This window comes from Chiloscyllium punctatum, chromosome 7 (genome assembly GCF_047496795.1).
Source record: "Chiloscyllium punctatum isolate Juve2018m chromosome 7, sChiPun1.3, whole genome shotgun sequence".
NCBI classification, from domain to species: domain Eukaryota; kingdom Metazoa; phylum Chordata; class Chondrichthyes; order Orectolobiformes; family Hemiscylliidae; genus Chiloscyllium; species Chiloscyllium punctatum.
In genome coordinates, this window is record NC_092745.1 from 109,275,797 (window position 1) to 109,294,230 (window position 18,434).

The 18,434-nt window shown below is 41.2% G+C and overlaps 1 protein-coding gene across 2 annotated transcripts in view; it reads right to left on the reverse strand.

The window, feature by feature from the left end:
- The window catches only part of agla (amylo-alpha-1, 6-glucosidase, 4-alpha-glucanotransferase a), a 93,693-nt gene that overhangs the window by 68,819 nt on the left and 6,440 nt on the right, over positions 1-18,434 (reverse strand). For both annotated transcript variants that reach the window (XM_072574573.1, XM_072574574.1), the window contains exons 3-4: positions 13,513-13,720; positions 10,618-10,787 (exon numbers count right to left, since the gene is read on the reverse strand). In XM_072574573.1, coding sequence (XP_072430674.1) covers positions 10,618-10,787; positions 13,513-13,720 — 378 coding nt within the window. The remainder of the gene's footprint in view (positions 1-10,617; positions 10,788-13,512; positions 13,721-18,434) is intronic.

Below are 18,434 nucleotides of genomic sequence, written 5' to 3' on the forward strand. Positions count from 1 at the left end.
AAGTACTTGCTGCATGTATCCCCCTTAAACTTTCCACCTCTCACCTTGAAAGTGTGACCTCTCATTATTGAATTCTTCACCCTGGGAAAAAGTTAAAACTATAGCCAAAATTTAATAATGAGCAAAGTTTTCCAATTTGCACATTTGGTTGTCCCCAGATAAATAGTTTGCACTTGTATAGCTTTATAATCTTTGGCACCAAAGGATGATCCAAAATGCTTCATAATTTTATTGTCAACATTGCCTGAAAGAGTAGTTAAACTTATCTCACAGACAAATAAAGCAATTATTTAACATCAGAGAAGAAGAGAATTTTTTTTTCCCCAATAGTATTGTTAAGGATGAATGCTAACTGTGTTTTATGAAATAAGTGGCATTGCATCATTTATTCCTATTACACCTAATAAGCAGATGTTCTCCAAAAAGATGTCCTTGCTCTCAAACTTTATGCTGTATTAGTTCAGATTATATGCTGTAGCGCATCTCAAATAGAGTTTCTGATTCAGAGCCAAAGTTCCCTGAACTGAGTGAAATTAATTCTTCAAATTACTTAATAAAACTTAACTGTGTATTTTAATCGATTTCATAACTGTGGTGTACATTTGTACGTAGAAGGTTGAGGAGTTAGAGTAAAGGTCAATTACTGTATATCAGACCCAACTAGCAGAAAGCAAGTTAAAATGTCCTTGTTAATTTTAATTGCTCCACCATTGGTGGTGATGCCTTTAACTGTCTAGGCATGAAGCTCTGGAATATCCTCGCTACACTTCTCTGCCTCACTTTCCTCTAAGACATTCTTAAAAACTGATTCTGACAAAACATTAGACATAATCATCAAAAGTTATGTGGCTCTGTGTAATAATCTGTTTTATGACATTCTTATAAAATGTCTTGGGATGTTTTAGTACATTAATGATGCTTTATAGACATTAAGTTGTTGCGGTCTGACATGGAAACTTTATTTGGAAGCAAGCTGCCAAAGCTGTACGCTTTTCGAGCTTACACATTTCGAACAAAATAAATAAACTGGCAAGATAAATGCAGGCGAGGACTAGCTGTGTAAATAGCTGACCTTGCTTAGCTATATGGAAAGCAGCTTGTTCAGACAAACAAAACTAATATATGAGATAACAATACAGATGTGAATACACATAACTGAAGGTGGCTGAACAATTTAAAAAATAAATATATGCCTTCTCAAAACTTAAGAGGGCTCCCAGGACAACTGGAATCACAATTTGTGGACTGCCACAAGATAAATTCTAATTAGTCAGCAAATTAAATGCGGCATGGTTCCTCAGTGGTTAGCACTGCTGCCTCACAGCACCAGGGACCCAGATTCGAATACAGCTTGGGTGATAGTCTGCGTGGAGTTTGAATATTCTCCTCATGCCTGTGCAGAATTCCAACAGGTAGTCCGGTTTCCTCCCACAGTCCAAAGATGTGCAGGTTAGGTGGATTGGTCATGCTAAATTGCGTAGTGTCCAGGGATGTGCAGGCTAGGTGAATTAGCCATGGTAAATGTAAGGTTACAGGGATAGGGTGGGTGGGGAGGCCTGGGTCTGGATGGGATGCTCTTCGGAGTAGACCTGATGAGCCAAATGGCCTATAGTCCGCATTGTAGGGATTTTGTGAAAATAGGTTGCATCAATGCTCAATGTAATGTCATGTCATAATGTAGAGATTAACAATCAGATAATGTACACATAACCTTGCCAATTAAACCTACTTGACCCAGGATTTCACAATAGTTATTGTTACAGCACCAACCTTTTTATTGTGATAGTATTAATGGTAATCACGTTTAAAAATGAAGCCATTTCTAATTATTGTAGCTCGAATTTCATATGATCAACATCTCACAGCTTAGTAATATCCTATTCATGCAAGCATTTTAGGGTTGTTTTCATATGCATGCTCTCGGATTAGCTTGACTCCAGCACTTTAGTTATGGTTTATTTTTTTTAAACTCCTTTTTCATGCCAATAATGTTTGTAGGTCATGTTGGAGAGAGAGTTTTCATCTTGAGCACCCAACATCCATATTTTATCTAAAATATAGCACCCACAATTGTTTGAATTCTATAAAAATAACTGCCAATTGTACTTTTCAGAATATTGTACTCTCAAAGGAAAGGACACTCTAGATACAATGGAAGTATTTTTGCAGGAAAGAAATGTTAGCCAAAAGGAATCAGTTCTATGTATTACCTGGAATGAGCCAGTTTGTTTAAATTAACTAAGAAACAACTCTGCTTATGTAAATGTGGGGCCTGGATCATACTCAAAGCAAATGCAGTGCCTTTCCGTTAAGGCAGAGTCAACAATCCTTTCAAATTTCAATTATTCTTCCTTTGTTCTAACCTTATAACATTAACTTACAAGATATCAAGAGTTCACTCGACATGAAACTTTCCTATGAAACTTTCAATGGGTGTAAAACAAAGTGAAAAAGGATCATAAGTAAGTCCTAATAAATGGAGCTAGGTTAGAAATTCATGTTATTTGCTTTGGAAGGTAACGATTGGTAATGATTTATTTTCTTTAGAAGCATTTCAGTTAATATATTGAATTGCACAGTTGAAGGTCACCAGACAGTATGCAGCAACATTCTTGGGAAATAGAAATGTATTGAGTGGATGAACCATTGATATCAACTGCAAAGAAAGCTCAACAATTGCCAATCCACCCTGCAGACTCCCTGCCTCTATTCCTGATGAAGGGCTTTTGCCCGTAACATCGATTCACCTACTCCTCGGATGCTGCCTGACCTGCTGTGCTTTTCCAGCACCACTCTAATCTAGACTCTGGTTTCCAGCATCTGCCGTGCTTGTTTTTACCTTCTAAATTCTGCTGGTCCGATTAGATATTTATGCCAACAACCCCAGTATCGTGTGTATGGCTTCTGAAATGAAGAACTGTTGACAATACAAACTTGTCATTTGTATTTTTATGAAAATGCATCATCCTGTTTCATATCTAAACCTTTATCCTTCAGGCGTAAGAATGAAATTGCTTCAGTAGCTTTGATCAACGAGGCACAGGGAAGGTTTCTGTTACTGTAGCTACCATATTTACAGTCTGTCTTTTGTCATTCTATGAGTGAAATTTTCCCAAGCCTGAATGACATTGACAAGTTACTTGGGGAAATATTCTAAGAAAGGAAAAATGAGATTCTTGACTTCTAAAGGAAAAAAGTCCAATTTTGTGCGTAATGTTTTATCAGTGACTGGCAAGCAGTGTATTTGCATGCATTAACATTTTTATTGTCCAATGTCAATTCATTTATATGCAGCTTGGATTTGCCCAGGAAGTGGGGAGCCTAGATGGAAGCTATTCCAGACATGACAGTTATCTAGCAGTTGTAGCTCATATTTTCTCTTCTCCAAGTATCCATCTTGGCCAACAGTCCTGAACACCTCAGAGCACACTCCATGGACAGCAACTGCCTGCATTCTCCATCCACAAGGGGTGGCATCAGAAAAGCACCAGCCTCACTACATTAACAACCACATTATTGTGGGACTGGAGTCACATGTAGGCCAGACCAGATACAGATAACAGATGTCTCTCCCTAAATGATATTAGGTGAACCAGATGTGTTTTCCTGACAATCAGCAATGGTTTCATGATCATTCAACTCTTATTACCAGATTATTGAATTCAAATTTCACCATCTGCCATGGTGGGATTCAAACCCAGGTTCCCAGAATATTAACCAGGTGTCTGGATGAATAGTCTAGTGATAATACCACTAGGACATTGCTTTTCTTCTCTCACAGAAAGAAGACGACACAGAAGCCAGGAGCAGGAATAGATCTTTTGGCCGTTTGAGCCTCTTTTGCCACTAGATGCTCTACTTCAGGATATCTCTGCAGGAGTTCCTCAGTGTAGGGCCCCAAGCACAAGCGTAATCAGCTGCTTCAAAAATAATCTTCCCTTCATCTTCATGTCAGAATTGTGGTTATTTGCCAATGATTGCACAACATTTCAATGATTATACAATGATTGCACCATTCATGAAGTTTCAGATACTGAAGCAGTCCACGTACAAATGCAGCATGACCAGGACAATATTCAGAAAGTGGTAAATTACATTTGTGCTGCATAAATACCAAGCAATGGCCATCTCCAATATGAGACAGAGAATCTAAGCTCTGTCATTTGACATTCAATGGCATCATCATCATCATTGAATCTTGTATTAATAACCCACTTTCACCCTGCATCTTTGTGTTCAAGGGATCAAAACAACTCTCTCTCATTCTTGAAAGACATTCAACACTTTGTCCCAAGTGCTTTCAGTAGGAGAGAGTACCACAGGGTCATCACTCTTGGATGAAGACATTTCTTTTCATCTCAGTCTTAAATGGCTGACCTTGTATCCTTAGGCTGTGACCTGTGGACCTCGTGATCATTGGGAAATCCTTTTTACCCTGTCAGGTCCTGTTTGAATGTTTATCCTGTCATTATTCCAAGCTCTAGTGGATAATGTCCTAACCGATGCAGTTTCTCTCCATATGTCAGTCCTGCCAGAGACTGAGACATTCTCAGTCCAGTCTCCAATCCAATAGAATATGAGCCAGTTAATGCAATGGGTGAATGTTGCATGACCTAGTGTACTGGGAAATTATAGAGGCAGTGCGTATCTCAAATCATAATAAGAAGTGGCATAGTGCATATGAAATGGAAACTGAAGCTCCCCCAGAAAATAATGATTACAATATGATAACTTTGACTTGGTGTGCACAAAAGACAAAAGCCAGATATTCAAAGAAATCAAGACACATAAAACAAGTGGAAAGCAAAATAAAGAAGCAAATCAATTTGAGGTGAAATATAGATTGCTTCTATAAATCCCCAAAAGAGAAAGGTGACAGCCTTCTGGAGATCACATATTACAGGCGCAAAGATGAATCAAAAAACTTGCCAGGAGTCTAAAATATTATTCACAGGAATAAAACCATAATAACTCTTAGTTATTCAAGAGAAAGGTAAAAACTACAATAGATGTTATTTGAGTTAAAGGAAAAGATGAAAATAGTAGTTAATATGCTGAATGATTTATGCTTTCAAGTATTAACCAGGATAGATGTAGTAACAAACCTTCAAAAACAGCAAATGCTTAATAAAATGACCAATTAAATGGAGGTCAGAGAATAAATGCATAGGGACAGAAGTCACATATTACTAAACGCTGAAGGACAAAAGAACACATTGGATTTAGGAGCTCACTGAATTGTTAAATCAGAAAATTCTAGGGTTCAGGCCATTAACTACTGCTATCCAACAACGCGTACATTTTCCTCCTCTTTCTGTCAGCCAATTTCTTATCTACATCCAGGTTTTTATCCAAGATTAAACAGTACCTTTTGTGGAACATTGCCAAATGTTCTTTAGATGTTCAGGTGCACAAGTCTTTTTACAAGCTCCTTCCTTAAAGTGCTGAGATGGTTGGGTAAGCGGGATGTCCCATTTCGGAGCTCATTTTGATTCCAGTTGTACAGATAATCAAATGGTCAATTTATATTATCACGGCATATGATTTTTTGATAAATAACTGTTAGCACCTCAAAATTACACCTATGCTGAACCCTAATACGCAAAATGGTCGCGTAATCTATTAGATTATTGATACTAATGATAACATAAACCATAGGAGCAGAAGAAGACTATTCAAGCAAGAGATCATAGCTGATCTGATAATCCTGAACTCAACCTTTCTGCCTTTTCCCTGGAACCCTTGATTCCTTTACTAGCTATTTTGGTCTTGAACATTCTTAACAATCTAGCCTTGACAGCCTTCTGAATTCACTACTCTCCCAGAGATGAAATACCTCCTCATTCACATTAGGTCGTGGAATACAATGATGACCTATATCTCCTAAAGTGAGATGGCATGCGTAAAACGCATACTATAAGGTGATTGTATTTGTTATAACATCAAAACAAACATTCCGAGAACAGCATGAGAGTGCACCTTATTCCTGACAAATGGGGTCTAATTTGTTGTATTGGCTGATACTTTTAGTTACTGATTAAAGGACTATATTCTAGAGAGAACCATGCACTTGAGCTTCAGCACTCAGCATACAGCCAACTGCAAACACAAATTTACATCTGAAGTGCAGATATCCAAGTTTAACTATCGCTTCTCTCAGTATAATGACAAGGAATTGATTATTTATTTGTTCATGGAACATACAGTGTCTCAATCACTGTCTATTTCTCATTGCTCTGGAGAAGGTGCTGGTGGACAACTGCATGTGGTATAGACATACATCTCAGAAGAAAGTTCCAAGATGATGAGCAGGAGAAGAAGTCACAACAATTTTAGATCAGATTCAGATCACTTACACTGTGGAAACAGGTCCTTCGGCCCAACAAATCCACACCGACCTGCCGAAGCACAACCTACCCAGACCCAATCCCTTCCACCTAACACTACGGACAATTTAGCATGGCCAATTCACCGAACCTGCACATTTTTGGACTGTGGGAGGAAACCGGAGCAGCTGGAGGAAACCCACACAGACACGGGGAGAATGTGCAAACTCCACACAGTCAGTCGCCTGAGGCGGGAATTGAACCCGGGTCTCTGGCGCTGTGAGGCAGCAGTGCTAGCCACTGTGCCACCCATTGCAATCGCCAACCCTGACACAGCACTGCAAAACTTGGCTGGCTGGCCCACCTCAGCCCTTCACATGGTCAGAGAGACTTAACCTTTGACTTTTCATTAGGCAGTTGTTGTAGGTTTAGAAAATGCTATCAAAGAAGCATTGATGAATCGCTGCAGTGTATCTTACGGATGGTATACACAGCACCTGAGGGTGATTAAGATAGTTGGTGGACTAACAATCCAGTCTACTTTTTAAGAAAATTCCCCAGCATAATATCAAGCCTCTCATTCAGGATGTGAACAATATTCCATCATAAGCCATGACACCAAGATAGGTGGAGGGTCAGGTACTGTTGAGAAAGTGGCAACGCTGCAGAAGGAATCAGGCTAGGAGACGGAGCAAAAAACATGACAGATGGAATACAATGTGGGAAAGTACAAACATTATGCACTTTGAATTTAAGAGACTGGAACATGGAATTCCTAACACTTTAAAGTAGCGTTCCTCCACAAATCAGAGCAAGTGAGCACTGCATGCTAGAGATCAGAGTCAAGAGTGTACTGCTGGAAAAGCACAAGAGGCCAGGCAGTACCCAAGGAGCAGGAGTATCGATTTTTCTTCATCAAGAATGAGGCTTGTGGGCCGGGAGGCTGAGAGGTAAATGGGAAGGAGGTGGGGCTGGGGGGGGAAGGTAGCGGGAATGTAGATGAAGGTGGGGGTGAAAGTGATAGGTTGGAGAGGAGGGTGGAGTGGATAGGTGGGAAGGAAGATGGACAGGTCAAGAGGGCGGTGCCAAGTTGGAAGCTTGGAAATGGGTTAAGGTGGTGGGAGGGGCAATGGTCCCTGGCCCACAAGCCTCATTCCTGATGAAGGGTTTATGACCGAAATGTCGATTCTCCTGCTCCTTGGATGCTGCCTGACCTTAAAAATGTGTTGCTGGAAAAGCACAGCAGGTCAGGCAGCATCAAAGGAGTAGGACAATCAACGTTTCGAGCATAAGCCCTTCTTCAGGAATGAGGAGGGTGTGCCAAGCAGGCTAAGATAAAAGGTAGGGAGGAGGGACTTGGGGGTGGGGTGTTGGGAATATGATAGGTGAAAGGAGGTTAAGGTGAGGGTGATAGGCCGGAGAGGTCGGGAAGATGATTTCAGGTCAAGAAGGCGGTGCTGAGTGTGAGGGTTGGGACTGAGAAAAGGTGGGGGGGGGGAGAAAATGAGGTAGCTGGAGAAATCTGCATTCATCCCTTGTGGTTGGAGGGTTCCTAGGCGGAAGCTGAAGCACTCTTCCTCCAGGCGTCGTGTTGCCATGGTCTGGCGATGGAGGAGACCAAGGACCTGCATGTCCTTGGCAGAGTGGGAAGGGGAGTTAAAGTGCTCAGCCACGGGGCGGTTGGGTTGATTGGTGCAGGTATCCGAGAGGTGTTCTCTGAAACATTCCGCAAGTAGGCGGCCTGTCTCCCAATGTATAGGAGGCTGTATCAGGTGCAGCGGATGCAGTAAATGATGTGTGTGGAGGTGCAGGTGAATTTCTGAGGATATGAAAGGATCCCTTGGGGCCTTGGAGGGAAGTGAGGGGGGAGGTGTGGGCGCAAGTTTTGCATTTCTTGTGGTTGCAGGGGAAGGTGCCGGGAGTGGAGGTTGGGTTTATTGGGGGATGTGGATCTGACGAGGGAGTCGCGGAGGGAGCGGTCTTTCCAGAATGCTGATAGGGGAGGGAAGGGAAATATATCCTTGGTGGTGGGGTCTTTTTGGAGGTGGCGGAAATGACGAAGGATGATACAATGTATCTGGAGGTTGGTGGGGTGGTAGGTGAGGACCATTGGGGTTCTGTCCTGGTGGCGATTGGAGGGGAGGGGTTCAAGGGCGGAGGAGTGGGAAGTGGAGGAGATGTGGTGGAGAGCATCATCAACTACGTCTGAGGGGAAATTGCGGACTTTGAAGAAGGAGGCCATCTGGGTTGTTCGGTATTGGAACTGGTCCTCCTGGGAGCAGATGCGGCAAAGGTGAGGGAATTAGGAATATGGGACAGCGTTTTTACAGGGGGCAGGGTGGGAGGAGGTGTAATCTAGCTGAGGGAGTCAGTCGGTTTATAGTAAACGTCCATGTTGAGTCGGTCGTCCAAGATAGAAATGGAGAGGTCAAGGAAGGGGAGGGAGGAGTCTGAGAACTGCACCTCCACACACATCATTTACTGCATCCGCTGCACCCGATGTGGCCTCCTATACATTGGGGAGACAGGCCGCCTACTTGCGGAACATTTCAGAGAACACCTCTGGGACACCCGCACCAACCAACCCAACCGCCCCATGGCTGAACACTTTAACTCCCCCTCCCACTCCACCAAGAACATGCAGGTCCTTGGCCTTCTCCATCACCAAACCATAGCAACATGACGCCTGGAGGAAGAGTGCCTCATCTTCCGCCTAGTAACCCTCCAACCACAAGGGATGAATGCAGATTTCTCCACCTTCCTCATTTCCCCACCCCCCACCTTTTCTCAGTCACAACCCTCAGACTCAGCCTTCTTGACATGCAATCTTCTTCCCGACCTCTCCACCCCCACCCCCACCCCCACTCCGGCCTATCACCCTCACCTTAACCTCCTTCCACCTATCGTATTCCCAACGCCCCTCCCCCAAGTCCCTCCTCCCTACTTTTATCTTAGCCTGCTTGGCACACCCACCTCATTCCTGAAGAAGGACTTATGCCCGAAACGTCGATTCTCCTACTCCTTTGATGCTGCCTGACCTGCTGCGCTTTTCCAGCAACACATTTTTAAGCTCTGATCTCCAGCATCTGCAGTCCTCACTTTCTCCTTGCTGCCTGACCTGCTGTGCTTTTCCAGTACCACACTCTCCACTTCCTCCACAAATCCCAATTTCAACTGTCACAATTGCCTTTGTCCTTTGAAAGCATGTCGGATCTTTTCAAAGCTCTGACAAAAATTAATTATCGCAGAGTGAACTATTATTTTAAACACAAATGCAGTAATGACAGTATTTCATTTTCCCCTAACTTTAAACTTGAGTTAGCATTTGTCATTACTGAAAATGGACGGCACGGTGGCTAGCACTGCAGCCTCACGGCGCCAGAGACCCGGGTTCAATTCCCACCTCAGGCAACTGTCTGTGTGGAGTTTGCACATTCTCCTAGTGTCTGCGTGGGTTTCCTCTGGGTGCTCCGGTTTCCTCCAACAGTCCAAATATGTGCAGGTCAGGTGAATTGGCCAATGCTAAATTGCCCTTAAATGTTAGGTGAAGGGGTAAATGTAGGGGAATGGGTCTGGGTGGGTTGCTCCTCTTTGAGGATCGATGTGGACTTATTGGGCCAAAGGGTCTGTTTCCACACTAAGTAATCTAATCTAAAATCCTTGGTGAAGGTCTAAGATCAATAGTATAGGATACCAAAGAGGAAATAAGGAGTAAAATCAAGGCATGGACTGCAGAAGGCAACGAAGATTGAAAGGCTATAAATTCCATTGAATGAGGAACAAGGGATATCTCATTTTCTTTTTAAAAAGTGAATTTTTTTTAAGAAGTGAGAGATTTCAAGGGAAACCATGAGCAAATACAATGGTAGCTTTGGAGAACTGACAAAAAAAATTCAGGAAATCACTAATCACAACTGCATGGTGTCAATGGAAGCATATGAAGTGCATAGTGTCTGTGAAGGCGTCTTAGAGTTTAATCAGTAAAGGTATTTGGAGACAGAGAGTCTGGAAGGAAGGTGAAAAAGAGAAGGGTGTGAAGACAGCACACACATTTAGGATCACTTGTTGAAAGGGAGAGGTTTCATCCTTGTATTCTATCTAGTTCAGAGAAACATTTGTAAACATGAAAACAAAACTGAAGTCAAATATGGTTTGGAGTCATTTGTTGATATTGTAGTGCATGCTATGTTCTGTTATCTTATTATTAATACAGATTAAGCAAACTTAAGATGCTTGATATTTTTCACAATACTAAATGTTTATAATTGGTATATTTGTCAGTCCACATTACCTGAATGCCTAGCGACGTTCAACCGGGCCTCCCATTCATCCAACTGTCCCAAACATTTGGATAAGAATGTCTGGGCACAAATGCAATCCAGTGGCAAGATTTGATTGTCATGTCCAACACGTAGAATAGGGTCCACAATTATAAACCCTGCACCAATCTTTTGATTATTTCTGAAAACAAGATGATATAAAGTGAGACATTTCAGGTTTCCCTTAATTCTTTGGTGTTATTACTATTGATATATTCCACTGAAAGACAAATAAATTTGCATCTTTCCATTTTCATTTCACCACCCCACCTCTCTCATCATATATTAGATTAGATTTAGATTTCATTACAGTGTGGAAACTGGCCCTTCAGCCCAACAAGTCCACACCGACCCGCCGAAACACAACCCACCCATACCCCTTACCTAACACTATGGGCAATTTAGCATGGCCAATTCAACTAACCTGCACATCTTTGGACTGTGGGAGGAAACTGGAACACCTGGAGGAAACCCACGCAGACACGGGGAGAACGTGCAAACTCCATACAGTCAGTCACCTGAGGCAGGAATTGAACCCGGGTCTCCGGCACTGTGAGACAGCAGTGCTAACCACTGTGCCACCGTGCCACCAACCCTGCAATATCATGCATTTGAAATATAATGGTATTTCGCAAAAAAGGCTTTGGGCATTTGAAGAATAAGGATATATCATTGTATCACTACAGTGCAGTTTCTTTACACAATTTAGCAAAACTGTGCACTTTAACGTTACTTTATGATGGCTACCATTAAATTTAAAATACATTTATTTTCTTTCCTCAGCATGCTCTGCAGCTCTGAATGAAATTCCCAGAATCTATAGCCTGCAAGTAAGTGAGGGGTTCAGACCTCTCCCTCTGCAGGTTAAGCCAACTTTTCATGTCAAACTAGAAATTGTAAAAATATGAAAAAGTGAGCTTAAAGGTCAGCCAAATGAATTTCCGGTTGGAATCCTCTTAGCTTAGGTTATCTCTGTTGAAGGATTCATGGACGATACCATCAATTGTGGTATCATTCTTCTCCAAAGGGAATATTTATAGAAAGGTGATCAAGAATTGATTTCATAGAAATTGACTTCAAATTGTAAACCAAAAGATTGTACCAATTGCCAAATCATATACCTAACAATCTGTCAGTCAGAGTAAGTCTACAAAGAACAAATATTAAGAATGCAGGATAGCCTGTCCAAAAGTAGAATAGGTCAATGTTGGGAAAAGGTGAATCCAGTCATTTCAGGAAGTTACATTGCCTCTGGCATAAATGCATTTGTTGCCTCTCAATTTGATCCCTGCAGTCTAGGTGTTGTAGGTTACTAATAGTGCTATTAGGAAGGGAATTTCAATATTACAGTGAATGAATGGCAATATAGTTCTAAATCAGGATGGCAATGTGAAACGAAGGGGAATTTGCAGATGGCAATATTTCCACACATTAACTCTATTGCCCTTCTATTTGGTGAAGGTCACAGATTTGATGAAGGATCCTATATGTGTTATTACTATGTATCTTGCACATAGCACACAATGCTGCCACTATGCATTAGTAGTTTAAGGAGTAAATGTTTAAAATGGTGGATGGGGTGCCAATCAAAGAGGTGGCTTATCCTAGTTGGTTCTGTTGGAAATTATTCTCGAGATTATTCTATATATGGTGATCAGACTTTGGTGGAGAGTTAAGGGGCGGGTTACTTGGGGTAGAATTTCCAGTGTCTGACTGCTCTTGAACCCACAGTATTTGTAGCTGGTCTAGTTGAGTTTCTATTCAATGGTGATTCCAATAATTTTGATGGTGGGGGATTCAGTAATGGTCCTTCCATAGAATGTAAGGGGAAATGATTAGATTGCCAGTTTTTAAAAGCGGCATCCATTTTGATAAAGGCAGTAAGAACCTTCTACCTACTTCTTTTTTTAAGGAAAAATACTTGGGAAGGCAAAGGAAGGAACGGTAGAGTTGTTGGCAAAATAAACTGCCTAAGTGAAAACAGGACTCATCCTAATAATTTGAAAAAATATATAAATTTGGTAGGTGGCAAATTTGCTACCTAGTGTGCAAAAGAATTTTTCAGACAGCAAAGATCCCTGTTTTGACATACTGAGGTAGATGAATTCCAACACCGTGATGATCAATTTACTCTGAAAGATCTCTACAGCCCTTTGCTCAGCAACGGAGAAGAAACCCAGCTAGATCCTGCCAACTGGAGGAAGTACATCTCATCTTCTGCCCTCGGACCCTAAAACCACACAACATCAACACTGACTTCATTAGTTTCTATATCTCCCATCCCCCATCTCATCCAAGATCCAACCCTCCAACTCAGCACCGCCCTCTTGACCTGATTTACCTGTCCACCTATTTGCTCCACTCCTCCCACTGGCCTATCATAATCACCATCCACCTATCATCATCCAACCTACCGTCATTCTCGTCCCAACCCCCATTTATCAGCCCCCTTCCCCATCCACATTCCTGAGGAAGGGCTTATGCCTGAAACATTGACTCTCCTGCTCCTCATATGCCGCCTGACCTGCTGCGTTTTTTCCAGAGCCACACTTTGATTCTTCTTGCTGCTTTGTCATTCAACACATCTTGGAGGATATGCATGCTTCAGGATGTCAAGCAAAGACACTGCAGGTTCAATTGCACTGATTTCTAGTTAATTAGTCTGCAATCAGTCATTGCTTATATTCCATATATGCACGTGGAGAGGTTTCCAGAAAGTGGCTGATGTTTTTTTTGAACCATAGCCCAAAATGATTCAACATATTTGAGAGAAAATTGGAGAGGCAAAAGTAAAGTAAGTTGTGGAAATATTTAAACAGAGTACCTTATCTCTTAAGATTAGGAAAGTTATCTTCAGTTAAGCTCACCTATTCCCATAATGAAACTGAAAGGATCCAGACATCTGCAAACTAATCGCACAGTATTCATCAGAGTCATCGCCTTCTTTTGGATTCTGCCACTGCAATGTCTGAAAGTGATGACGGTCAAAACTTTCTGAAGCAACTGGGTAGTTGACGTGGACATTAACTTCCTTCCCTCGTAAAGATGGACCAAGGCGAAACTGCAATTCATATCCTGAAAACGAGAACAGAAAGAAAGAAAAAGCATTTTTAGTTGAAAGTGATATGTGACATTAGTTGAACGAGAATAGTTACATGGAAATGTACTGCAAATCACACCAATTGGCAAACAAACAATACTCAAAAAGTTTGCCCAGTTCAATTTCTGGTCAGTGGTAACCCTAGTACTTTTGATAGAGGAGGGTTAAGCAATGGCTTTTCCACTGATAGCTATGGGAGATTATTAGATTTTCTCTTGGTGAGGATGATCCTTCTGCACTTAGGTGTGTTTAGCAAAATAAGTACTGTTCTGAAAGTTTCAAAACAGAAGTACCCTATACCAGTAATTAAATTTTAGTTGTTAAGCATCAACTGAGCAGACAACAGCTTTTCTTTATTCAAGGTAACAAAAGAAATCCTCACTGGAAGAGAAATAAACTCAAAACTAAACAGCACATCTCAGCAAGCTTTACACAGTCAGGAAGGAGAGATCCCATTGAAGTGAGACACAGGCCAAATGACCACATAGTTTGGGGATTTTAGAGAAGCATGGGAATTTGGTACAGAGGGATGAAAGATACTTGCTGCTTGATTTTTTTGATTCATATTTTGTAAGGTCATTTAACAGGTTCAAAATGAAGCCCAATATCAGGGGTCCAGCACAAAGCAAAGAGTGACGTCACAAGAAAACTAAGTTCATTGGTTGGTATTGATGATAATTTAGAGTAGACAGGGTGAGACTCTGGAAAAAGCACAGCAGGTCAGGCAGCATCTGAGGAGCTGCTGTGCCACACTCTATCCACTCTGACTCTGCAGCATCTACAGTCCTCACTCTACCCTAGTTGCTGATAATTTGACTATTATAGGTCGCTTTCAGTTGAAAGGAAACAGGAGAAATATTTGCTGGTTACAATCCAAAAGACCTTTAGGAAAATTTTTAAAAATTAAAAACTATTTAAACAAAATAGAGACGCAGTACAAGGTGATGGGTTGCATCTGCATGGTGACAATCCTCACTGTGGTTCATAATGACCAGATCTGTAAGATGTACTGGTTGCTCTAGCTCAGGGTTAATGAGCTGGATTCTGAGCTTCAAACACTGTGAAACATCAGGGTGGAGTAAGAATTATCTGATTCTTGTGTTTCAAGATGCAGATAGATCAACTACCTCTAGTGTTTAGGGACAGGAAGATGTAACTGCATGCAAAAGCTAGGAGATGGATCAGAAAGTAGTACTGAAGGAGCCTCAGCCCTTGAGCTTGTCTAATATATTTGAGATTTTTGCTCTCTGTATGGATAAGTGTGGTGGCTGGAGGGAGGATGAACGAACTGACCATAGCTCTGTGGTGCAGGGAGCCATTCAGGAGGGAGGAAGAGGACAGAAACGTAGTTGTTATCAGGAATATTATAGATAGGGGAATAGACACTACATTCTGGTCAGGATCGAGAGTCCCAAACACTGTTTTGCTTGCCTGGTGTCCAAGTTCAGGATATCTCATCTGAGCTACAGAGGAACTTGGGAGTGACAAGGGAAACTGCAGTTGTCATGATCCACATAAGTGCCAATAATATAAGTAGAAAAAGAGGAAAGAGGTTCTGCTGAGGGAAGATGAGTAGCTAGGGGCTAAATTAAAAAGGAGAACCAATGAAGGTAATAATTTCTGGATTACTAACTGAGCTACAAGCTAAATGGCACAGGGTCAACAAGATTACATGTGGCTCAAAGATTGGTGGGGAAGAAATGGGTTCAAATTCATGGGTCATTGGCATCAATACTGGGGAAGGAGGGAACTGTTCCAATTGGACAGGTTCCACCTAATCATGCTGGAGCCAGAGTCCTGGTGAAACATGTAAATGGGCTGTAGATGGGGCTTTAAACTAACTAGTAGGTGTGAGGAAATTGGGCAGGGGGCGGGGAGGGTTTGCTCAGTCACATGGAATTGTTTTAAATCAAAGGTAAAAGATAAAGGTAGGATTACAGGTTAGTGATGGGGTTGACCGCTATCATAAAATATGAAGGTCATATTGTACCAAGGAACCATAAAAATGGGAAGAAATTTGATGATAGAACAAACTGAAAGGCTTAGTATCTTAATGCACAAAGCATTCAGAATAAGGTAGATGAGCAGACAGCACAAATCAAGGTAAAGAAAAATGATTTCATAGCCATTATGCAAATGTAGTTACAAGGAGATCAAAACTTAGAACTTAATATTCAGAGGTATGTGACCTTTCAGAGAGAGGATGGGGTAGCACTAGTAATAATAAATGAATTGAGGACACTTGAGAGAGATGAGCTAGGCTCAGATGATGCAGAATCTATTTAGCAGAGGTTTAAAAAAACACAGCAAGGGAAAGAAGACATTAGTATTAGTGCACAGACCCCCCAAAGATTAACCACTCTGTGGGAAAGGCTACTAATTAACAAATAATAGGAGCATGTAAAAATAAGAGACCAATAATTATCGGTGATTTTAAACTTCATGTTGACCATGTTAATCAAATTTGGTAAGAGACAAAAAAACTGCAGATGCTGAAATCCAAAATAGACAAGCAGGAGGCTAGAAGAACACAGCAAGCCAGGCAGCAACAGGAGGTGGAGAAGTCAATGTTTCAGGTGCAACCTTCTTCAGGACTGGGGATGGATGTAAGGGAAGCTGCAAATAAAGTGGGATGGGGAGGGAAAGGATACCTCTGACTATTAATTCATAGAATGCATTAGTTTCTGAGAGCTTTATGCCATGGAGCCAACCAGGGAGAAGCCTATCTTAGAACCAGTAATAGGTAATAAGTCAGGTTTAATAAGTTACCTTTGAGTAAGATTCCCTAGAGGAAGCGGTAATCATAACATGATGAATTTAATATTCAGTTGGAGTGTGGGAAACTTGGGTGGGAAACAACTGTGTTCAACTTAAATAAAAAGAATCCAAATGAAATAAGCTTAGAGTTGATAAAGTGAACTGGGCAGATAGATTAGTAGGCAATGATGGACATTTAAAGAGGCAATTCATGACTCTCAACAAAAATACATCTCAGTAAAAAGGAAAGATTTTTAAAAATGATAAACCAATCATGGCTAACCAAGTTAAGGGGAGTATTAAATTGAAAGAAACAGTGTATTCAAGGCCAAAGTCAGCAATAATCCCAAAAACTGGGATAAATTCAGAATCCAACAAAGGAGGATTGAAAAGACAATGAAGACAGAGAAAATAAATTGTATGGGGAAACTAGTAAGGAAAATAAAAACTGATAACAAGAGATTCTTTAAATATATAAAAATGATGAGAGAGGTCAAAGTGAACATAGGCTCTTTAAAAATAAGTTGGGGACATGGTGTTGGGGAACAAGGAAATAGCAGAGGACTTAAAACAGATATTTTATTTCAGTCTTTATAGTGGAAGATACGTCAAACATTCCACGTATATTAAAGAATATGGGAGAGGAATTACTAAACAAGTAGTGTAAGACAAACTAATGGGTCTAAAGGCAGATAAGTCCCCTGACCCTGATGGTTTCCATCCTCGGATCCTAAAAGAGGTAGCTGCAGAGAAAGTGGGTGCATTGGTTATAAATTTCCAAAAAACAGTAGGAACCTGGAGAGGTACCAAAGGATTTCTGGGGTGACATGGTGGCACACTGCTGCCTTACAGCAACCTGGATGCAGGTTCGATTCCAGTCTCAGGCGACTGTGTGGAGTTTGCACGCTTTTCCACATCTGCATGGGTTTTCTCCGGGTGCTCCAGTTTCCTTGCACTGTCCAAGGACGTGCAGTTAGGTGGACTGGCCATGCTAAATTGCCCCGTTGTGTCCAGGGATGTGCAGACTAGATGTATTAGTCGTGGTAAATGTAGGGTTAAGGGAATAGGATGGGATTCAGACACTTAATTTATTAGTTTTGACTCAGTGAACAAAAAGACACCTTAACTGATGCTGTAGAGAGAAACAAAATGAGCAAGCACTTACAATGAACAATTATGTCAATATGGACTGAAGGGAACAAAAGAACATGCCAAGTCTAATGGAAATGTGAAAAAAAAAAATCAATCTGGATCAGATATGGAATGAACTTGAACAAAGAATTGCTGGAACATGAAGACCAATCAAAATTAACTCTGTGAAAACATTAGGCATTTAAAATAACTATGGTGTTTCTTGAAGGGATCTGGAGCCGGGATTTAATGCATCTTAAGATATGTTTTAGTCTGACCAAGTCCGTTGAAAATTCAAATATCACTTTCATTCTTAACTCGCATTAAAACATTAGCAACTGGAAATGCAAGAGTGCTGAAGATGAATCAATCTATCATTGTTGAAGTACAGCTGCAATATGTTCCAGAGAGGCATGATTCACTAGAGGGCCATACCCAAGACATTCACTGCCAATCCTGAATCTCAATATTTTGAAAGACAGAAATGTTCTCGGAGCGAATTCAAATTCAAGGAAATTCAATGGAATCTGGTGGCTGAAAGCAAAGCTAACAACAAAGAATAGAGAGCAGCCGGGGAACTGAGCATTCCGGTGTTGCAATGACAGTAGATATTACAAAAATAGGGAAGAAGTAACATTATTAACAGCTTCAAATATGAAAAATATGATTTAAAGTTTGAGGCATCGGGGAACCAGATAACAACAGGGCAACATAGGAAATCAGAACTTGCTGTAGCGCATCATTCATGTAACTGCACACAAGTAGAGGGTGGCGTGGTGGCTCAGCGGTTAGCACTGCTGC